General features: G+C 37.2%; 1 protein-coding gene across 2 annotated transcripts in view; it reads left to right on the top strand.

Annotated features, from left to right (window-relative positions):
- The first annotated feature begins 676 nt into the window (after positions 1–676).
- LOC115211913 (scavenger receptor class B member 1) overlaps positions 677–24,918 on the top strand; it is a 48,632-nt gene continuing 24,390 nt past the window's right edge. For both annotated transcript variants that reach the window (XM_036503396.1, XM_029780661.2), the window contains exons 1-5: positions 677–897; positions 17,239–17,399; positions 17,744–17,882; positions 20,634–20,837; positions 24,288–24,379. In XM_036503396.1, coding sequence (XP_036359289.1) covers positions 784–897; positions 17,239–17,399; positions 17,744–17,882; positions 20,634–20,837; positions 24,288–24,379 — 710 coding nt within the window. In that variant the 5' untranslated portion in view covers positions 677–783. The remainder of the gene's footprint in view (positions 898–17,238; positions 17,400–17,743; positions 17,883–20,633; positions 20,838–24,287; positions 24,380–24,918) is intronic.

The following is a 24,918-nucleotide window of genomic DNA, read 5'->3' as shown; positions in this document are numbered from 1 at the left end:
CAACTGACAAGCAAATCTGTGGTATTGAGCAGAATATTTGCAGTAGCCCATCTTTTACACCAAGACAAAACATGTACATGACGTCATTATTATGATTTGATATCAGTACATGTAAAAGCAAAAGTGAAGTGAATTAAATCAGTGTGTGTGTTTCTATGCATATACCTTGTAACTGCAGAAAAAGTAGTTGTGAATGTCTATTTGTATGGGAATATGTATTAGTGGAAAGCAGAAAGAGAGATTCACAACAAAAAGAGGGTGAGAAAAAGAGTATATATGACGACGTATGTATGTGATTATGTAGGTGTATATGTATGTATTTATTTCCTTTATATGTTTCAGTCCAAGGCTGTGGCCGTGTGATATATATATATATGTTTGTGAGTAAGTTGATCAGAGTAGAATGTATTTGTGTATGAGGATATACATGTTTATAGTTGTGAATGTTTGTGTGTGTGTACACGCCCAAGCAATTTTAAGTCAGGCGAAGCTGAATCAAACTGTTATTAAAAATATAATTCATCCTGTTTGTGTTGTGTGCTACACGCTTTCGTTTGTCTCACACACATACATATACATACATACACACACACACACACACATCATCCATCTCTCTCTCTCTCTCTCTCCTCTCTCCCATGCGTTCCAGTAAATATCGAACACAGTTATGTAGAGTTGTCTCCCTTGTTGATTTAAACCGCTGTTTTTATAATCTTTACTCGGTTGGTTGTCAACGATTTAAGTTGCCTGTTTAATCAGATCACATCTTACCCGTCTTTCAAGATGTTGTTTACCAAACCAATAATAGGATTACTTGTTTCAGGGTTCGTTATAGCGGCAATTGGTGGTGGTATGTTCCCACTTTTTAGCTATATATTACGAAAGAAAATCGATGATGTGAGTATATATTCTGTTTCTCTCCTTCATCTATCATATACATCTCTACTCCTCGTTAAGCCTCTCGTAATCATACACCCTCGATTCTGTATGTCCTACCGTTCTGATTCTTTCGCTGTTTTGTATATTTATCGAACTCTCGGTTTTATCTTTATCATTGTTTTCCTCGACTGCCTTTCAATTAATCTATTCTTTCCATTTTCTCTCTCGTCTGTTACTCAATCCATTTTATGTTTAAATTATTTTGCTACCTGCCTTTCTCTTTTTGTTTTACTGGCTCTGTGAGTGTTTGTTTGTCTTTGTGTGTCTTTGTGAGTGTCTGTGTTTACGAATATATTGTAGTCTCATCCATGCTCTAACACACCCATTTGTTGTGTACGTTGAACTCGTGAGAGAGCCTTTATGGAGACATCAGATATGCTGGAAATAACTGCCAATTCTCCCTAATGTTACAGCCTCCATGTAAAGAACAGGATGACCGTTCGGAAAGGCACTCTATATTATTGTTGTAAACTTAAACGAATAGAAAAAGTATGTTAGAATACAAGGCAAGCACAAAAGTCATTAGGTTTTCTTAAAAAACAGAAAAGCATTAACGTTTCAAACGTTTGAAATGACCCAGAAGAGACCCTCGACATCAACGAGTTAAAATATTCTTTCAAAGGGAATAGTAATACTTTCGATCGATTAAATAACTGTATATATATAGTTTGATCTATTAGAGTAGTGACATAACCTATTTGCTACAAGTAATGCTATTTGTCACTCTGGGCGTGACGACCCAGAAGAGACCCCCCAAGATCAACGAGTCGAAATATTCTTTCAAAGGAAATATCAGTAATACTTTCTTTAATAGACTTTCGACTCCTCAATCGCGATCGATCTCGAAAACTTCTTGTCCACAAAGAAATAGCAATCGAATTCACTGTAGAAGTAATCAGGCTTGTTTACGTTCTTATTCGAAAATATACGAGGCTACTCCTTGAAATGCATTTACAGGGTAACGTGTGGCCTGCTTATATGATCAGCTGTGCAATCGTTAGAACATGCATAATAATAATAATACAGTTCTATATTTAAGAGATGAGGAATTATTTACATTTGACGGGTATTTGTCCTCACCTTGTTTGTTATTAACACCTAACGTTTAGACTGATATACCCTCCAGCCTTCATCAGGTGTCTTGGGGAGATTTCGAACCTGGGTTCTCATTCCTAAGGTATTTTTCGATGTGACCTGAATAATAACAATAATAATGGCATTCTTTCGATATAACTCGACTGAAACAGGTAAGAACAAATATGCAAGGATGCATTAAAATGAGATATTGCTGGTATAATTTCATTATATCTATACTCCATAAGCTACGGAAATACCCGAAGGGAAATGTTTTGATTTTGTCGAGTTATATCGAAGGAATGCCATAATAATAATAATAATAATAACATCGAAAAATACCTTAGGAATGAGAACCCAGGTTCGAAATCTTCCCCAAGATATCTGATGAAGGCTGGTGTGTATATAAGTCGAAACGTTGTGTTAACAGCAAACAAGATGAGGACAAATGTCCGTCAAATGTAAATAATATGCATAGTAATAGACTGTATTTCACCGATCTAGATTATCCTACTTTGTATACAAATACCTACTAGTCGGAACTTGGGGAAACTGCGAGACAAAAGTTTTGGGTTGCTAGACATCTCTCCTCAGGAACACTTTTAGAGAGTTATATTCAGTATTTCTCGTTTGATCACCTATATAACCAGGTGAAGTCACTCCTTCAGGCTTGTCAACTAACTTGAATGAAAATGCTGGGAAAATATGGCATAAATTACGGTTGGCTATTTTATAATTTTTTAGCTACTTTAGAGTGTTTATATTTTTGTGGTGGGAGCAATCTCAGGTTTTGGGTAGGGATGGGTGGGGCATAATGAGTAATATTTACTACATTTTTTACTTTAAGAAAAATTTCTTTCGTTATTTTTTTCTTTGCAAATGTTCAATACTTTACAAAAACTATATCAGCTAAGCAAATGACCTTTTCTAAATGCATTAGAAACACTAAAGCATATTCAGAACACTATTTCAGAAAATTATCTTTGATCTCTTTGAGCATGCAAAACACAAATTTAGGCGGGGCAAAAAAAGTATGACAAAGTGAAATTTGCTTTTTCAGTTCCTCGCAAATACATTTGAAATATGTTTGAGAAAAGGCTCGTACACATCGATAACCATTATTAGACATCAGAAAGATTATAAATGCAACGAGTTTAAAATATCTTCATCAAATGAAAGAGGATCTTGGGAAAATGACATAGGATATGAAATTGTACACGCAAAAGATTAGAACGTCACTATTTGTTTACTTATATTACACCATTAACACTATTTAACATACATCCCATGAAATAGTACATGCTATATGAAAGCATATTTTACAATATACTCTTTGTTTCTAGCAACATATTCACTCACAGTTTTGTTGTAAGAAATCCTCATATCATTTTCTGGAGACACTGTACATAAAGAATTTAAGTGCTTTTCAGTCATGATTGACACTTGTTCTTTATAAAGGATAGGTCTGAAAAATTTTTTTTCCTATTTCTCAATTCATGATAGATATTGTCAAGTACACTTTAAACATATGAGTAATATTAGGTAACTCTAAGGCGGTAAAGCTAACAGAATCGTTACTATGCCAGGCAAAATTCTCAGTGACATGTGACATTTCGTCTGTCTTTTACATTCTGGACTCAAATTCTGCCAATGTCAACTTAGCCTTTCATTTTTTCGGGGTCAATAAAACAAGTACCAGTTGAGCACTGAGGTTGATGTGTTTGACTTACACCTTCCCTCAAAATTGGTTGCCTTGTGCTAAAATTTGAAACCAATATTAGGGAACTGTTTAACTAGGTGTTGCTTACAAATAAGCTGAAAAAATTCTGCACATTGCATTTTTGACATCTTTTCTTATGTGTCCTGAAATTTTCTAAGGTGCAGATATTCCTTTAGATAACACTTGTTTACTAATTTCTGGTCAGTATCACCTTTGTAAAATGATATCATAAGTTTAATACTGTCCACATCAATTTCAAAACTGTTCACTAATTCTGACATTTACATGAACCTTTCTACAATGTATTGAAATGGGTCTTGTGTAAATGGATTACCAAGCAGCCATGGAGTTGATTTAGAACTTTTGTTCTACATTTATCAGTTCATCTCAAAGATGTACTACCACTTGTTCCATCTGAAAATTTCTTTGTAGTAATGTGGAAGTGTCAGAATAATTTGAGGTGAAATCTTCACACAAACCTTTCACTTCTGATTCATTGTGTGCAATCTTATCAGATCAATTTTCTCTGAGTTCTTTAACCCTTCAGATTATTTTATCAAATGTAATGCTTAGGTTTGAGATTTTGATGATGCAATTGTATATTTTTAGAATGACATTATAGGATAGGGGTGAGAGGCCATATCTGGCCAGTTTGAACATAAAACAAGTAGAATATTTCAGCTGAATTTGGCCAGTTTAAATCGTAAAGGGTTGATATTCTTTTAAGTAAAGTTGATAGTAGATGACCTTCAAATACACCAAAACCAAAGCCTGGAGCTTCTTGTTTTGCCAAAACTCCCCAGTGCTTCTGTTAAGACAGCATATTGCAGCTTTACCTACTTGGTGTTTAAATTATTATTTTTTTTGTAGTGGGGGGGTCTCATTTTCATTCTGGCTTTTCTTCTATATTCATTTTTAATAGCTCTGACTGTTTCATAATGTCCAGTCATCTAGTTACACCTAAGGTTTTAAACAAACATCAAAATTGTCATATCTTCATCTTATCTTTTACTTGTTTCAGTCATAATGGTTGCAGCCTTGAAGAATTTTAGTTGGTATTGACCTTGAAGAATTTTAGTTAAACAAATTGACCCCAGTGCTTATTTATCTTTTTTTATAAACCTGATACTTATTCTACGGTCTCTTTTGCTAAACCACTATGTTTTGGGGATGTAAACACAGTAACACCAGTTGTCAAGTGGTGGTGGGGGACAAACCCGTATATACAATGGACTTCTTTCAGTTTCTGTCTATTAAATCTACACACAAGGCTTTGGTCAGCCTGAGACTACAGTAGAAACCACTTGCATAAGGTACCATGCAGATGGATTGCACCCATAACCATGTGGCTGGGAAGCAAACTTCTTACCGCTTAGCTACACCCAAGCCTATCTTTGTGGGGATTCAGGAAAGAATTCCTGCAAAATGCCAAAATAGTCAACTACTTCAGGTGTAGTAAGACACTGCCATTCCTCCAACAACAAAAGTTAAGCGAATGTAATGAAAAGCAATTTTTCCATTTTTTCAGACATTTTTAGTAATAAACATCTGTAATTTTAACATATTTTTTAATTAGTTTTTCATAGATACTTGTAATATAGTTTTAGCCTCGGTTATCAATTGTACCTTATCTTCCATTCCTTATCTTTTTTTACAACTAAATCAATAAGACACTTCCTAAATGTTTCTGCAGTCCTTGTTATCGTTATTTTGTCAGAAGTAAAGAACCTTGTGACACTTGTTTGCTTTGCAGTTGATATTCCACTGACTGAAGTTGAAGTACTTGGCTTTGCTTCTTGTGCACTTGGGCCTTTTACACTTGTTTCATCCTTTTCATTTACTTTTTCTAAGACTTTTAGATGAAAGCACTCTAAATGTCTTTTCAAATTACTTGCTCTTGAAGGAGCATTTTTTATCAGAACCACTATAAGTACTTATTTTGCTGCTACAAAGTTTTCAGTATCCTCATTATCACTATCTTCACTATCATATATTCTTTGACGCAAAATACTTGTTATCTTCAGTGATAGTAAAATGTTCAAATACAGTAGATTCTATAACGAATCTCCTCAAATATTATTTTCATATTCTTATTACCCGTTTTGGCTGTTTTTCATGAATCCTTATTAGAAATCACCTATTCTCTCTTTTTGGATCCCACAGAAAGTTTGAATTGTTCTTTTTGAACATGTTTTCTCATATATATATATATATGTGTCCGTTGCCAGCCTCGACTGGCCCTCGTGCCGGTGGCACATAAAAAGCACCATCCGTTCGTGGCTGTTTGCCAGCTCTGTCTGGCACCTGTGCGGGTGGCACGTAAAAAGAACCCACTACACTCACGGAGTGGTTGGCGTTAGGAAGGGCATCCAGCCGTAGAAACACTGCCAGATTTGACTGGGCCTGATGAAGCCTTCTGGCTTCACAGACCCCAGTAGAACCGTCCAACCCATGCTAGCATGGAAAACGGATGCTAAACGATGATGATGATGATGATATATATATATATATATATATATAATTGAGAGTCAGTTGAATTAGTTACTTAAATTGAAGCATCACCTCTTTATATCTTATTGCTTATATATGTATATATATATATATAATAGTGTAATAATTAAAATATATGCATACATACAAACATATATGTATGTACCTACATCTACATGTATATATACATGCATATATAAATATATATACGTGTGTACAGGACACCACAAATAGACGTAGAACTCAACGACAAAGTAAAAACGGCATGGAACGGACCATTTTTTTAACAACGAAAAAACAGAGTACAAGACAACTACACAAGGAAAAATCCCTTTCATCAGCTGTCCCTAGTTCAACTCCAGCGTGTTTCGAAGGTGAGGACAGAACACATCTCGTTGAACTAGTCCTTCCTGCGAAAGAATTAAATAAAATTCCTTTGCAGAGGTGTAAAAACAAGGAAAAAAAAAATTGTGACAAAAACAGGACGTAAAACCAATACAATTAAAAACAAATACAAAATATAAATACAATTACAAAAAATACAGTACAAGAAGGGGTAGAAACAGGACAGGAAAACAAATAATGAGGGCCTATAAGCCTAGACGAGGAAAAAAATTTTTTCACGAGCGCAAGAAGAAACATGTTTACTTGAAGAAGGCCGCCAAGGAAAGGAAGTTCGTCGATCCAGCTGTGTGAGAGATGAGGAGGAGTGAGAGAGAGAGAGAGAGAGAGAGAGATAGAGAGGAAGGAAGCCAAAGAGGGTGAAAGAGAGAGAGAAGAAGGAGTTATAGAGTTTCGCATCATAATTATATATAAAAACCAGCTTAGAGAAGAAGAAGAAACGAAACCAAACAAATCGAATCGACGCGAGGGCACTCAGTCATACAATAGTGTAATAATTAACATATATGCATATATACAAACATATATGTATGTACCTACATCTACATGTATATATACATGCATATATAAATATATATACGTGTGTACAGGACACCACAAATAGACGTAGAACTCAACGAGAAACGAAAAAGTAAAAACGGCATATATATATATATATGTATGTATGTATGTATATATATATGTATGTATATGTATGTATGTATATATGTATGTATGTATGTATATATGTATGTATAGCCAAGGGAACTAATCCATTCAGTTTCCTAAATCATTTGGTATAAATCAAATTGAGTATGCTTATTTCTTAGTATTTGAAATGTTAGAGTTATTTTCGCAATTTATCCAGCACAACACTTAAACAAGTAAATAGTATTTTCCTAAACAATAGATCCACTTATTTCGGTTAGTGACTTATTCACAAATATACCAACACTAGCACCACTGAGGGTAATATTCTCTGGGAACACACAAAAGCCCTTTTCAGGGCTACTTTACTTGAATTCTTATGACTGGGTAACTGATTTCATGTTATTACATAACTGACTTCACAATTTGGGTATTCATAACTTATTGTATTGTTATTATTGGATCAGCGAAACAATTATGAGAATGGATGGAACCAAGGGATAAGCCCTGCTTTCCTGGGAATTACTAGGTACATCAGCTAGTATATATATATATATATATATATAATACAAATAAGAAAATAGAGAATCAAATTCATCTCGTTCATCAACTTACGGATATTACAATTTTACATTATTTATTAAGTATACAAATGAGAACATCAAAAGCAAACAAAACATTATATAAATCAATAGGTAATATAATAATAAAAATAATACAAATACATATTTTAAAAGTCATATTATAAATTATTGAAATTCATAAACTACTTCTTACAGCTGTTTCATTTATGTATTAAGAATTTGGGTACTTTACCAACAGTATATTGGATAATTGATATCCCATAGTGGGTTACATTCATAACCCCTACCTTTGTACTATATATATATATAGAGAGAGAGAGCGCTTTATATGTATATATATACACATATATATATTGATATATGTATTCTTTAAGTTTGTTTATGGGAAATGTTTTTGAATATGCATATAAAAGTTCCTAGTTTATTATCCTAGCTACAGCCTAATGATACTAGCTGGGAATAGCAGATTTTAGGGGTTCTGCCGAGCTGTGCCAATATAATGTGGTAATAATTATCATGGATGGAATTTATAAATATTTTAATGCATCACTACGTTCATTTCCACAAATCACATGTTTCTTGTGATCATAGTCCATATTGTTGGAATGATTGCAGTACAGTCCATCATATCTATGGACATCGGATGGATCATATTGATGTGTATATTTTCTCAGGCGATATGGCCTGGGTAAATGAATGCCTGAGTCATATCCTTTGAAGAAATGACTGCAGGAATTTAATCCACCCAATGTCTATGGATACTACACACTGTAACCATCTCAGGAATACAGGCTATAATTGTAAGAAACTTGTGATTTGTGGAAATGCATACAGCGATGAATTAAAATTATAAATTCCATCCATCGAATATTATCTTTATTACTATAGATATATGTATGTGTGTGTGTGTATATGTATGTAAAAAGCACCATCCAATCGTGGCCATTGCCAGCCTCGCCTGGCCCCCGTGCTGGTGGCACATAAAAAACTCTATCCGACCGTGGCTGTTTGCCAGCTCCGTCTGGCACGTAAAAAGCACCCACTACACTCATGGAGTGGTTGGCGTTAGGAAAGGTATCCAGCCGTAGAAACACTGCCAGATCAGACTGGGCCTGGTGCAGCCTTCTGGCTTCCCAGACCCCAGTTGAACCGTCCAACCCATGCTAGCATGGAAAGCGGACGCTAAATGATGATGATGATATATAGATAGATAGATAGATAGATAGATACACACACATACACACACACTCACACACACATATTGCAAAGTTCAAGTTGACTTCAAGTTTCACTAATCAGTTTATTCAACCTGTCCGAGTCAACTTGAACTTTACGATAAATTTGTGTCTAGTCTTAATACTGAATCATTCTACCGGTGAATGTTCTGCTGTTATTCTTAAACTTGTTTTAAAATAATAGCCATAATTTAATACAATTACTTGCTTCAGTCACTTGACTGTCGCCATGCTGGAGCACTGCCATTAGTCAGACAAATCGACCCCAGGACTTATTCTTTGTAGGCCTAGTAAAACCCTATTGGTCTATTTTGACAAGCCATTAAGTTACAGGGATGTAACCACACCGACATTGGTTGTCAAATGGTGGTGGTGGGGGGAACAAACGCAAATACACACACACGCACACACACATACAATGATCTTCTTTCAGTTTCTGTCTACTAAATTCACTCACAAGGCTTTGGTCAGCCCGAGGCTGTAGCAAAAGTCACTATCGATGAAAACAAGCTTCAAGTCGATGACAATATCGTTGAACTCATGAAACAACATATGTCAATACTTGGCAGGGAAATATCTTTTTATTTTCATGATCTTCATGACTTTGACAAATACTGACACTTTATCAGGAACCCATTTGTACTCTCTGTTAGCAATCTGTCTACAGAAAACAATTTAATTCAAAAGCAGTTCATTGATTTGGTTAATGATGGCAGTTCAAATTTTTTTTTTTTCCATGAACTGTGCTGTTCTGACTTTTGGATTGAAATGACACAGTCATATCTTGATGTCACAAAGATGACTCTTAAAGTACTGATGCCATTTCCAACCACCTATGAGTGTGAGACTGTGTTTTCCACTCTCCTTGCCATCAAAACAAAGTTACAAAATTGACTGTGTGTCACACCAGATATGAGGGTTGCCCTCTCCAAAACAGAGCCAAATACAGAAGAGCTGGTGACTGCAAAGCAAGTACATCCATCACACTAAACTTTACTGTAAATAAAATGACAGATGATCTGTTTTTGTGAATTAATAATTTCTTATATAATTTTTTTTTATGTCATGTTATGTATCTGGGATTCAAGTAAAAGGGATGGTAAACCTTCATGAGAGGTGAAGAAGACAATGTTTCTACTAAAATTGTGGTTTTCTGTGCATACTAGTGGTCCAACTGGCAGAAACTTCTATACATTTTGGGATGCTATTGCAATTCTTCTGCCGAAAATAGCTAAATTGGTTGAAGTGCACTTCTTGGATAATCAATATGAGGAATGACCTGCCAATGGGGAAGAATAACATCCAAAACATGGTGAAAGGGGAAGGTGATGTCAAAAACTTGAGAACCACTGTAATTTTTGGTGTATGACCTGTGGTTTCTTTCTGCCAAATAGGCATAAATGGGTCTTACACAGTTAATACAGGATGCTGGGGATATTTTCAGACTGTTTTCTTTTCTCATTTGTTTTGTGACCAAATGAGAATTGATTCCCCATATTTTCATGTGTATTTACGGTACCCTAATGGGCTATTGTGTGAATTAAGCTGTGGTTTTCAGGGTTGCGGGTTTATGGACAGTATGGTTCATAGTCCGTAAAATACAGTACACGAATGTAATTTTTTAATGTTAATTATACTGCATTTTATAGGGGACTGTGAATCATCTGAAAATCTGTAAGGGGACCGGCATGTAAAATTTTTTGAAAAGTTTGAGAATCACTGGTCTAAAGCATGGCTTTTGCATATATGTGACACCACTAAACCATCATCTTGGTATAGCTAGACATTGCATTTAGTAATTTGTATTTTAAGAGGTCTAATGTATATGAGCTGATTAAGTCATATGTGTCAGCATAGTCATATGATCCCATTAGGACAAGAAATAGATCAGCAGTCAAACTTTTTTTGTTCCCAAGCCACTCTGCTTCTGAAGAGCACACTCTTGTGTGCGTACATTATCACTTTACCAATAAGACATATAACTCTACAAATAAAATGCTGGTGAAATTGCATTTACAACTTAACGCTTTAATTTACAGGGATCAAGCTATTGAAGAGTAAAAAACTAAAATATTAATTTGAGCAAACCCAACATGAAACTTATTTGTAATATTCCTAATCCATGATAGTTCTGAGGTACTATTGGTCCATTGTTGTAGATTGATATTTTTCTTAATTTTTATGTCTCTTGAATATTTTTTAGTGGTTAGTTCTAACTTAATTCTAATGTGGTTAATTAACCTATAATTTGGCTTGTTTATCAACTTGGCACTATGATCCCTTAATGTTATAGTTACTTCACATTTAGCTAAGAACTCATCTCTGTTATCTATATGGATTTTTTTCTGTTTTTGCAATTGCCTTAGCTTATTTATTTGTAGAGTTATATGTTTTATCAGTAATTTTCTGGTACTTATTAGTGACACTAATTACTAGCTGATTAAACTTATTAGTATTAACTTTGTACATATCTTATCAGAAAATAAGTACAATGACATTTTTAGCAACTCTTAACTTTCTAATGTCCTTAGCTATGTCATTTGGGAGTGGGTTGTTGTATCCAAAGAATTTCAAGTTATTAAATAGCTCAAGTGTGACATCAGATCCTTGGTACATGTACATGTAGTAACTCTAGAATTCTAGTGGTATATTTTCAAGTTCTGATGCTGTATGCTCCCACCTCTCTCTCTCTCTCTCACACACACACACACACATATATCTCCACCGATCCATTCATCTATTATTATCTTCATCATCGTTTAACGTCTGCTTTCCATGCTAGCAAGCCAGTAGACAGCACCAGGCTTCAAACTGATCTGGCAACGTTTCTACTGCTGGATGCCCTTCCTAACACCAACCACTCCAAGAGTGTAGTGAGTGCTTTTTACGTGCCACCAGCATGGGAGCCAGTTAGGGTGCACTAGCATCAACCACATTCGGATGGTGCTCCTCGGGTCTAACTCTTCCACAGGTTCCTTCCACCGTTAGGGTGTGACACTTCTTCACACAGCTGTCCTCATCCATATGCAACACATGACAATACCAGTGCAGTTGTCTCTCTTGCACACTACATCTGATGCTTCTTATGTCCAACTTTTCTCTTAGGACACTTACACTCTGTCATGTATGCTCACTGATATTATGCATCCAGCTTAATTTCTTTGAAGTCTACTAGCTTAATTTCTTTGAAGTCTACACATGTCTTCAGCAGTCATGGCCTATGCTTCACTGCCATGTAGCATGGCAGTTTGCACAAATGCATCATACAGTCTACCTTTCATTCTGAGTGAGAGGCCCTTTGTCACTAGCAGAGGTAGGAACTTTCTGAACTTTGCCCAGGGTATTCTTATTCTAGCAGCTACGCTCTCAGAGGATCCACCCACCACTACAGACTTGGTTGCCTAGGTTGTGGAAGCTATCAACTACTTCTAGTTTTTTTTCCCCTGGCATGTGATGGAATCTATTTTCTGTACATCTTCAGTGTTTATTGCCCCTGTGCATCTGCTGCATACATTGTTGCACCTCTTATGTCTCCGTAGCTTACATCAGGTACATATAGAGTTTCTACCCATGCCTTTTCTACAGATTGAGCAGGGCTATCTACCTGAAGGGGTTTGTGATTTGTCTGCCTTCCTACTTACTAGGACTTTTGTTTTTGCTAGGTTGACTCTAAAGCCCTTCGATTCTAAACGTTGCTTCCACACCTGAAACTTCATCTCTAGTTCTGGTAGTGACTCAGCTATTAGAGCAAGGGCATCAGCGTAGATGTTGTTGGCTGGAGGACTATGATGAATAAGAGGGTGCTGAGGACTGGTCCTAGGTGAACTCCTACTTCTACCCGGAATTCTTCACTATACTCGTTGCCAATCCTCATCTTACTGACAGCATCCCTGTACAGGGTTTGTATGGCTTTCACCAACCACTCATCTATCCCTAGTTTCTGCATTGACCACCAGATAAGGGATCGGGAGATCCTGTCAAAGGATTTTTCCAAGTCAACAAAAGTCAAGTACAGAGGTTTATCTTTGGCTAGGTATTTCTTCTGCAGTTGCCTTACCAGAAATACAGTGGTGATAATCAGTGGTGCTTCTACCTAGCACAAAACCAAACTGCATCTCATCTAGGATAACTTTCTCCTTAATCACTTGGGCTATGACCCTCTCCATAACTTTCATCACCTGATCCAGCAATTTGATAACTCTGTAGTTATTTCTGTCTAAAGCATCCCCTTTACTTTTGTAGCAGTTGACTATGGTGCTGCTACACTAGTCATTGGGTATGACTCCTTCGTGAACTTCCTGATTTACGATATAGGTGACTAGACCCACACCAACAGATATTTTAAGCATCTCAACAGTGATTCCTGATGGGCCAGGGGCTTTCTCAGTCTTCATATCCTTAATTGCTTTATCTACCAGGGTACTGTTAATTTGGGTCGCTGGTCCCTCAGTTGGGTCAACCTTTGGCAGTACAGTATTGTTCCAGTACTACATTACCCTAGGTCTGGAAGGGACTTTTTACCAGCCACAAATTTGGTCTGTGACACTCAGCAAGCTGTCTCGCAGGAATTCCCAGTTGCCTTTTATGTCACAAGTCTGTAGCTCCTCCTCCCTCTCATCAATTTTTTCTCAATGAGGATGCCCCTAAATCTCTGACCATGAGAAGGGTTCTTAATTTTCCAAATCCTTCTTTTCCAGATTGGTCTGCTTCTTGGCATCCTTCTGGCCTTGAGTCTAAAGTCACTAATAACTAGTCTATGCTGGAGGGTACATTCTTCAGAGAGTGTCAATTCCATGGCTCCCATATACACCATGGAAGATACCAGGTTGTTGGCCGACATGCCCATTAAAATCTCCAGTACAAAAATGAGATCATTGTCACTCGTGTTTGAGGTAGCCTGTTGAAGAATATCATAAAAGTGGTCCTTTTGTTCATTTGGTAGGCCTGCTTGCGGGGCATAGGCAGAGATAATTGTAGCTATGCTATTCTACAAGACTAGCCTGAGTTTAAGCACTTTATCACAGACCCTAACTACCTCTATGACCTTTTCCACCCATTTTTCTGCAAGAAGTTTGCCAAACAGATTGCAATCAGAATGTACAAAATCAGGGGTATTGTGCAACCTCATTGTTGGTGCGTGGCCTGAGAATCCACATGAATGACAATGCATCATTCCATGCACATAATACTAAGATGACAATTTGCAGAGACTGAGTGATTAGATTCTGAGATCATTCGGGACACAGAAAAGGAAACCATGCTTATGGGAACATTTGTGTTCAGTTGCCTGAGTTACAGTTTCCAGTTATGCTCACCACATGGCATCAAGTTAACAGGAGAAGCATAGCTGTATAGTTAAGAAGTTTGCTTCACAACCTCATGGTTTTGGGTTCAATCCCACTGCATGCCATCATGGGCAAGGGTCTTCTACTATAGCTCCAGGCTAAGTAAATTCTAATCAATGTATTTGATAGACAAAAACTGAAAGAAGCCTTTCATGTATTAAGAAAACTGTTCTTCATTCCAACACATGTATACCAGCATGTATTCTAATTGAAATAAACAAAATGGTGATTAAAGAACATGGTACTTGTTGACAAGTCACCTGACAAGGCATGTCTTCACCTTATGATGCACCATGACTATTTGTACAGTCTCACCCATAAGGGGCCAATGTTAGAGAAAGTTGTGGCAAAAGAGTACAATAGGGGTCGCCACCACCCCCTGCTGGAGCCTTGTGGGGTTTTTAGGTGTTTTCTCTCAATAAACACACACAACACCCAGTCTGGGAATCAAAACCGCAATCCTCCGACCGCAAGTCCGCTGCCCTAACCACTGGGCCATTGCGCCTCCACATAAGGGGCCAATGCATGATGAAAATGTTTAAAATACATGCAGTGTTTGCCTACTTATTCTCCTTATTCCATCCTCTTTCCTTTTATATCACTGGTCCAGTTTTACTCTCCTGCTTCTTTCCCATCTCTGTATGAAGCTCCAGTGGTTTTGTGTTCCTTATCAACTGCAACCAGTTTTTCTTAGATGATGTAAAACTGTTCTGTTTCTCTTTAATTTCACTCCTGTCAATTTTTCCCTGAGGAAGGACTCTATCTGAAATATCTGATTTTCCATGCTCCATGGCAAACTCGTATTCTTTTTGTCAAATTTACTGTATGTATATATATATATATATGTGTGTGTGTGTGTGTACATGTATGTTTTGTTGTCCCTTTTTGTATTACCTAGTTATCCGGATGTTTTGTGTTCTTGTCCCATTTTGTATTTTATATGATGATATATATATCTGTATATGACTGCGTGTGTACCGTTGGCGATTTTTTTCCTCTGTCTTCCCTTCTCTGGATCTTTCCTTCTCCTATGTTTCTGACGAAGAGCTCCACTCGAAACGTTAAACCCTCCTTCTTTCCTTCTCTCCTGAGCGTCCAATAATACTATATTTGTTCCACATCCTCGCGTTGTGTTTTTTTGTGCTTTCTTGTTTGGATTAACTATGTATATATATATAAATATATACATATATATATCATCATCATTGTCATTGTCATTTAACGTCCTCTTTCTTTGCTGGCATGCGCTGGATGGTTTGACTGAGGGCTGGTAAGCCAGAAGGCTGCACCAGGCTCCAATCCGATCTGGCAAAGTTTCTACAGCTGGATGCCCTTCCTTATGCCAACCACTCCAAGAGTGTAGTGTGTGCTTTTTACATACCACCGGCACAAGGGCCAATCCGGCAGTACTGGCATTGGCCACGCTTGAATAGTGCTTTTTATGTGCCACCGGCACAGGAGGCAGTCAGGCAGCACTGGCAAGAACCATGCTCGAATGGTACTTTTTATGTGCCATCAACATGGGACCAGTCAGGCAGCACTGGCATCGACCACACTCAAATGGTGCTTTTTACGTGCCACCGGTACAGGTGCCAATCAGGCAGTACTGTCATCGGACATGACAACAACTTCACTTGCCTCAACAGTTTATTGCCCAATGATTGAAGGGTCCTCTTAAATAGGCTGGTTATGCTGCACTGGCATAGGCCATGGTTACAGTCTCACTTGGCTTGCTGGGTCTTCTCAAGCACAACATATCTCCAAAGGTCTCAATATATATATATATATATATGTATATATGTGGTTGGAGTTAGGAAGGGCATCCAGCTGTGGAAGCTCTGCCAGATCAGATTGGAGCTTGGCGCAGCCATCTGGTTCGCCAGTCCTCAGTCAAATCATCCAACCCATGCTAGCATGGAAAGCGGACGTTAAAGGATGATGATGATATATATATATATATATATAATATATATATATATATATATACACACACACTGCTTGAGGAGACCTATTGAGTTAGTGTAAGGAAGAACATCCAGCTGTAGAAACACTGCCAGATCAGACTGGAGCCTCCTGGCAACCTCCTAGCTTACCAGACCCCGGTCAAACTGTCCAACCCAACAATGATGATGATGATGATATTTAGAAGGTTCATTATTATGGCCAGTCAGAGAGTGACCATTGGTTTGGCACCTATAAAACGCTTAGCTGTATAGATGACTCATCAGATTCAAAAGCACACAATCTCTATACAACGGAGGAAGAAAAACATGTAGGGAGGATATGTGCCTCTGTTCATTTGAGTCTGATGAGTCACCTATACAGCTAAGTGCTTTTTAGGTGTGAAACCAATTGTCATTCTCTGACCAACCATAACAATCACCCTTCTATCAATATATTACTGCTCTAATGTTTTAGAGTGCTTCTTTTTCAGATATATGAACTACTGATGTATGGATGGATGGATGGATGTTTGTTTTGTTTTGTTTTTTTTTTGAGAGAGAGAGAATGTGGAATAATTATTTTCTGGAATTGGATTCAAAGTACATGTAAAACTATAAATAATAGCATGTAAATATCGGGTTGAAAAAAACCTTTTGGATAGAAAATAATGAAAGCTGCCTTTGATTTTTTTTTTCCATCCAAGAATATTTTTCAACCCAGTATTTATACATACACATACTAAACATTGAGTGTGTTCTGTTTTCATTTTTTTTTTGTCAAAAATAAACTATGTAATATAGCATATGTATATTTATAATGAACAATTCACAAAAATAAACTTTTTATTTTCTCTTCCATTAATGCACTAATCCAATCAGCAAGTGCCTTTAACCAATAATTCAGAGTCATTCAATAATTGGCTCAATCCTCCGATTCCTGTATATTTCCAAGTATATGTCTTCAACTACACCAACAGTGAAGCAATCCAGAAAAATGGGACAAACCCTTCAGTTACAGAAACTGGCCCATACACATACAAGTAGGTTTCATCTCTCTCTCTCTCTCTCTCTCTCTCTCTCTCTAATTCTTCCTTTCTTCTCTCTCCTTCATCCTACTCTAATTCATAACACCATTCTCTCTCTCACACACACACTCTCTCTCTCTCTCTTTCTCTCTCTCATCAACTTCTCAGCACATTCCTCACTCTCAGTAGCACTTCAGCTCTGTCCTCCCTTCTATACAGTTCTGCCTATTTTCTTTCTCTCTCATGCATGTACTATCACTCACGTTTGTCTCTCCCCACTTTTCTTTTTCTATCTCCATTCCTCTTCTCCCTTTTCATCCTCAGCTTTTTGTCTAATTGGGTAATTTCTTGAATTACAGGGAACATATTGAAAAGGTTGATGTTGTCCTAGAAAATGGTACAGTATCATATCGGGAAAACAAATACTACATCTTTGACAGAGAGAAGTCTGCAGGACCTGAATCTAATGTTGTCATTATACCAAACCTCCCAGTTTTGGTATGTTACTTCATAAAGGTTTACTCATTTATTTATTTACTGGTTTCACCTGCTAGGCTATCATTATCTTGTAGCTTTAAGATTTTGATGAGGTAAGTGTTAATTTTTAGAATGACATTATAGGGTTGATGTATGAGACTAGATGTGGGCAGTTTGTACATGAATATTTTGGCCAGATATGGCCAGTTTAAATGCTAGTAGGTTAAGGCTATATTGTCCCCCAGTGGTACCTATTTGATTAACTTTTGAAAGATGAAAGACACAGTCAACTGTGACAGAATTTGGACTTAGAACATAGAGGGATACAAACTGAATGCCACAAGGTTTTTTTTGCCCAAAGTTCTACCAATTATGCCATCCACTTTATTTTATTGTGATTTTCTTTTACTCTTTTATTGATTCTTGCCAGTAAACCTTTGGCCTTGTTGGGATACTATAATTTTAGGGAAAAAAACATATCCTACATCTTATTGAAAAAGGTAAAAAAAAAAGCACAGCAATGATAAAAACTCTGTTACTGTATTTATGGACAGCTAACAACATAAACATATGTTTTTATATTACTACAGCAACCCTTGCATCAGATTCTACATCAGATTTTAATTAATTGGTCAAAGGATGAAAGGCAGTATCTCTGTTTTTCTAAAGTTACCTCATATGTTCATTGCAGTATTTGACCTAACTGCAAAATGGTCTTGTTGCAGCAGTGTACTTTCTTTGATGGGTGAAATTGTATTTCACCTGTTCTTGCTGTCAAAACGTATTGAGCTGTTGTTCATTTGTCACCAACCATCATTAATCAGTTTTGTATATATTATCTGCAATTCCTACTTAGCAACTAATTTTTGTTCTCTTTACTGATATCACTATATTTCATCTTTAGTTTGAATACCTGTAGGTCAGTGTATGCAGGAGAAAACATGGGCAAAGAAAGAATTCCAGGAGTGTGCAGCTCATAAAAAGAATGATTGAGTAAATGTATTTAGTGTGAGTTTTGGAGTGAAATATTGCAGAAACTATCAGATGCATCTGGTGGACCTAAACACTGTTAGTAGAAAGCTTGTTAGTTCAGAAAAGCAGAACCAGTAGAAGAGAGAGATAAGTAACTCCGTATCTATGAGCTCCTGCCAATCAGATGGTTTTCTTTTTGATTTTGTCTTGGAAGTTTGTAGAGCAAGACTCCAATCTAGGTCCTTGTAGATGGTCAGCAATTGATTAGGGCTAAAATATTTCTTGGAAACCTAGTCCCTGTGATGGTGCATGGCTCAGTGGTTTGAGCATCAGGTTCACAATCATGCAGTAGTGATTACAATTCCTGGACCTGGTTGTATGCAGTGCTCGTGAGTAAGACACTTTATTTCACATTGCTCTAGTTCACTCAGCTGTAGAAATGAGTTGTGATGCTACAGGTGCCAAGATGTATTGGTCTTTGCTTTTCCCTTGGACAACATCAGTGGCACGGAGAGGAGAGACTGGTATGCATGGGTGACTGCTGGTCTTCCATAAACAATCTTGCCTGGACTTGTGCCTTGGAGGGGAGCCTTTTAGATGCAGTCCCATGTTCATTCATGACCAAAAGGGATCTTTACTTTACCCTGGTCCTTGTGATGCTATTTTGGCAATGTTACATGTATATAAGTTTACCATGAGAGATTATTTGAGATTGTGAAGCCTAGCATTTGTTGTGATTTTTAAGGGTTTTATTGCATATTTATTATATATTTTTCAAAACCGTTTCTTTAATGTGTGTTGTTAGTGGTTATATCTTGATGCTGTTGGAAGTGTGTTAGAGATATCAGCATCTTTTGAGGTACATCAAAAATTAATAGTGTGGGTGAGAGAGAATTCTATTGACATATGCTACAATTTTGCCATTTTGCAGAAAATTTCTGATCCAAGAAATGAGAGATGGACATTAACCATATTCCAGGTGATTCTCATGCAAGATATGGTTGAAATCTTTGCTTACATCAAGTGCAATGATATTGTTCTTGTTGAAGGGTGAGTGACCAGCGCTTAACAATGAGAACAAATATCCAGTATATCCTTCTTTGGAGGGAGAGATACCCAAGGAAGAAAGATTATTGACAACTGAAATCATCAGTTTTGTGGTGGAATATGATTGGTCAATAATCTGTTTGGATATTGTAGCATGTTTCCAGGGATTAACACTGTAATAGAATCTTGAGGAGTTTGGTGAGGATAGGAGTTAGTTCTTTTGAGCATTTAAGGGGTATGAGAGGAATTCTGTCACAGCCGCTCACCTCATTGTGTTACAATGATTGGAAAATCTTTCATACATGGTGATTATGTGTATATGGTGGTGAGAACAGAGTATGGAGAAAAGGTATTGGGAAGAGTTTTCCTAAGAGTGATTAGGATAGAGTTGCAAGTAAAGTATGAACTACAGGCTAATATCTATAATAGTATCTACAACAGTTAGTCACAATGGCTATAGTAGTTAGTAGTGGCTAACTATTATAGTTATATCAAATACTGATCACATGTGTAGAGCAGTATTTTTCTGACTTTATTTAGTTTTTGATAAATTTCAAATCAGATATTTCTTTCAGTTATATAATCAAATAAGAGGGTGTGAACTGAGCATTGCACATTTGATGTAATCCTACATGTTTACACAATATTTAAGCCATAGGAACAGTTTCAAACTGTTCACTTTTAACACTCTCAAGCTTTATTTTATAATAAAACTTCTGATTTATACTGTCTTCTAATACTTGATCATTTCAGACTGTGGTCAATTTTGTAAGATACACAAATGCAACTATAAAAACGCTTGTAAATTTGCTCACATTTATGGACAAACCCTTCAAGACGTTGACTGTTGGTGACATTATTTGGGGATATAAGGATCCTGTTATTGCAAATTTGGCTAAATATATTCCCAAGTCTATGAATGTCACTCTTCCCAAAAAATTTGGAATATTTTATGGTGTGAGTATATTATGTCTTCTTTTTTTTATTGATCTCTTTTTGTTCTTCAAATAAAATAAAACTGCAAACTTATGCTGTTCTATTTACTTAGGCACACATTGTTGTTTTCAAAATGATTTCCAAATACAAGCATATAAATGTAACACAAAGTGGAAAAACTAGCACTTGAATACCAAAGGTAGGGTAAAATATAGGTAGAGTGCAAATAATGAAATTAGCAATCTGATAGCCACATTTAAATCTGCCAGTTTTAAATGGACACATACATTATTGCTTGGATTTTTGCAGTTCTGGGTGCACCCCATGCATTATTATCTATTTGGCAGGCATCAGCATACTTCAGCAAATAATTTGTGGTCTTGTTAGATTCATCAATGATAGATAGAATATCATAAGGTAGCGTGAGTCGAAAACAGATCCAAAGCGAATCTTGAGAAAACTGCTGAAGTTTTAAAGAGCCAGGGAAAAAGATAAGCTGAGGAGACAAATAAAATTATCAAAACTCTACAGTGTTTCAAAGTCCCTTTACACTTGTGAATTGCATGTAGGAGAAGCTTTTCTCCAATGTTAAAAAACAATGGCAATCAGATATATAGATTTGAATGTGGCTGAAGATTTTTAGAATGAATAGATACATTATAGTGTATGTGTGTTTTTATTATCGGCGGTGCACCAGCATGGCCAGGGCTTTGAGCTGAAACTGATAAAACAAATAGTGATGCATGAGCATGCATGCATACACACACACACACACACACATGTACATGCATATACGAAAGTAGATTATCTGTAATGACTTTTGTGTACTTCATACAGAAAAATATGAATTAAAACATAGAAACAGCAAAAAAGAAAGAAGAGAAACAGGAAGTGTCATACATAAATGTATTAATGCATTTGTGTGGTGCGTATATAAACATGTGTTGGTCTGAAAAATATGCTGTAAATAATTGTTAAATAAATTATGCACTAACTGTATAGTTTTTCACCTGCAAGGAATCGATACAGGATGTGTCACAATAATCATTGTGAGCAATTAAGTTTTCCATGTATTCCATTTTCTGTCTCTACCATTTGTTTTATATATATATATATATATGTGCATGTGTGTTTATATATATATATATATATATACATATATATATATATATATATTTGTACTCAACTACAAAAGAAATGTCGCACTGTAAAAGGTTATTTGTTTGACACACGATATTGAGATTATCTGAATTTTATCACATTTGTAGGTAATTTGACATTAGAAAGATGTCGCTGACCCACAACACCACTCTCTTATGAAAATACTTTTCATGAACATGGTAATGCTCATGAATGCATCTTTATGAAAAGCATGATGCATGTGCAGAATGTTGGTTCATTGGGTATGAAAAGCACCCAAATTTACCAGCCTTTCATTCATTTCCCAAATGCAGCAAACATGCCAAAACTTATACGAAATCAGAGTGAGCAAGCCACTGGACATCTCCATGCTGGTCAATGTCCATGAGTCATTGCTAATGACTTGAACTACAGTATTTGGACAACTGAGCGGCTGAGGGAACAATATAATGCCACAAATAGCATGGATGATCATCCACTCAGTGGCCGACCGAGGGTTACAACAGCACGTCAAGATTGCCACCTGCACTGACAGCACTTGCAGGACTGATTCCAGAGGGCAGTGGAATCAGTTAAGCAGATTATAAGGACTCACCACAGACCGATTTATGCAGAGACATTTTGCTACCAGCTGTGATCTTTCAATCTGTCTTGTCAATGTCCGGCTAGGGGGCTCCATCCTCACAGACTGTCATCAACGGGCACATCTGCAGTGGGCTCAAAAACGTCAGAACTGGCAATGTCAGCTCTGACAAAAGTCAATATTGCATTTCTATGGCAGAGCTAGGGTTTGGAGAAGAAGTGGTGAACATGATGCCAATGGCTGTGTGGTAGAGAGAGGCTCATAGAGGACAGAGCATCATGGTATGGGGTAGAATTGCACTCAACCAGAAACTTGGACCAGTGGTCTTCCAAAACATTGGCCAAGGTTGGGGCAGTGGAATGACCACTGCTCACTACATTGACCAAGTGTTGAGGCCTCACATTGTGTCATACTTTGCCCGTCATCGGAATCACATGTTCCAACAAGACAACACTCATGCCCATACTGCCAGGTTGACAACAGACTTCAGCCAACAGCACAACATCCAGACACTACCATGGTTTGCCCTAAGTCCGGACTTGAACCCCAAAGAGTACCTGTGGTACGAAATCCAAAGAAAGCTAAATAACATCCATCCAAGGCCAACAACTGCAGCACAGCTCATTGCAAGTTTTAACAGAGTGTGGGCTGCTATCCTCATGGCCTTTATCAAACATTTGATGCATTCAGTGTACTGAAGATGCCTGGCGATAATCAATGCTAACGGTGGTCACACAAGATATTAAGTTCATTGCTTTGGATCCAGAACACCCCGTCATCACATGACTCCATGTGACATGAAACATGTTTCAGGAAGTGACGTTTTATCATTCAATCAATGCTATGGCTGTCTGTTAATAAATCGGTTTCTATTTAGTATGTCTATGATGTTTCTTTTGTGGTTTGGTATACATATATACAAACGTGTGTGTGTGTGTGTGTGTGTGCACGTGCACATGTAAATAATCATCATCATCATCATCATCGTTTAACGTTCGCTTTCCCTTCTAGCATGGGTTGGACGATTTGACTGAGGTCTGGCGAACCAAATGGCTGCACCAGACTCCAATCTGATCTGGCAGAGTTTCTACAGCTGGATGCCCTTCCTAATGCCAACCACTCCGAGAGTGTAGTGGGTGCTTTTACATGCCACCGGCTCGAGGACCTGTTAGGTGGTACTGGCAACAGCCACGCTCAAATGATGCTTTTTATGTGCCACCTGCACAGGAGCCAGTCCAGTGGCACTGGCAACAACCTCGCTCGAATGTTTTGTTCACGTGCCACCAGCACAAGTGCTAGTAAAGAGACGCAGGTAACGATCATAATAAATATGTATTTATCATTATCATCATCATTTATTGTCCATTTTCCATGCCGGCATTGGTTAGATAGTTTGACAGGAGCTGGCTAGGCAGAAGACTGCACCAGGCTTTACTGTCAGTTTTGCATGATTTTTATGGCTGGATGTCCTTCCGAACACCAAACACCTCTCAGTATGGACTGAGTGCTTTTTACATGGCATCAGCACTGGCAGGGTCACCAAGTAACTTGCAAGACAAAGATAGTTTGAGAGGTGGGGTGGGGCATTGGAGAAGGTGTCCTTGTGATGATGATGATGTGTGTGTATGTGTATGCTGTGTGGTTGAGAAATTTGCTTCCCAACCATGTGGTTTCAGGTTCAGTCCCGCTTTTAATAGATATATTGCACAATGATAATTATGAACTTCTTTGTTATATCTGTTCCACAGAAAAACGGCACTGATGATGGAAACTACATAATTCATTCTGGAACTAAAGATGTGAATGATCTTGGAATCATCAAATCCTGGAATGGAGTTAGGTTAGAATTACACACATTTTTCATATTTTCAATTTTATTTCTTTCTTTTATCTATTGTCTTTTATTTGTTTCAGTCATGAGACTGGCCATGCTGGGGCCCTGCCTTGAAGAATTTCAGTTGAATAAATCAACCCCAGTACTTATTTTTTTTTAAAGCCTGGTACTTATCCTATCAGTCTCTTTTGGAGAACTGCTAAGTTACAGAGACTTAAACACACCAACACCATTTGTCAAGTGGTGGTGGTGGTGGTGGAACACACACACACACACACACACACATACACACACAAAGACACATACATTGATATATGTATGTATGTATATATATATATATATCAGTTTCACATAGCAGCCCCAGCCCATTCAAAGTACCTTGGATTGCAGAACAGCCTGCTGTGCTTACCTTGGATCATGGGGCAACCTGCTGTGCTTGAGGAGACCTATTGAGTACATCAACATCAAAATAAAAATCAAATAGTAATTGTAGTTGTGATACCTGTGCCGGTGGCACGTAAAAAGCACCATCTGAACATGGCTGA

Source organism: Octopus sinensis, linkage group LG5, assembly GCF_006345805.1.
Source record: "Octopus sinensis linkage group LG5, ASM634580v1, whole genome shotgun sequence".
NCBI classification, from domain to species: domain Eukaryota; kingdom Metazoa; phylum Mollusca; class Cephalopoda; order Octopoda; family Octopodidae; genus Octopus; species Octopus sinensis.
Note: the sequence above shows the minus strand (reverse complement) of the source record. Positions and strands in the feature narration are given on the sequence as shown.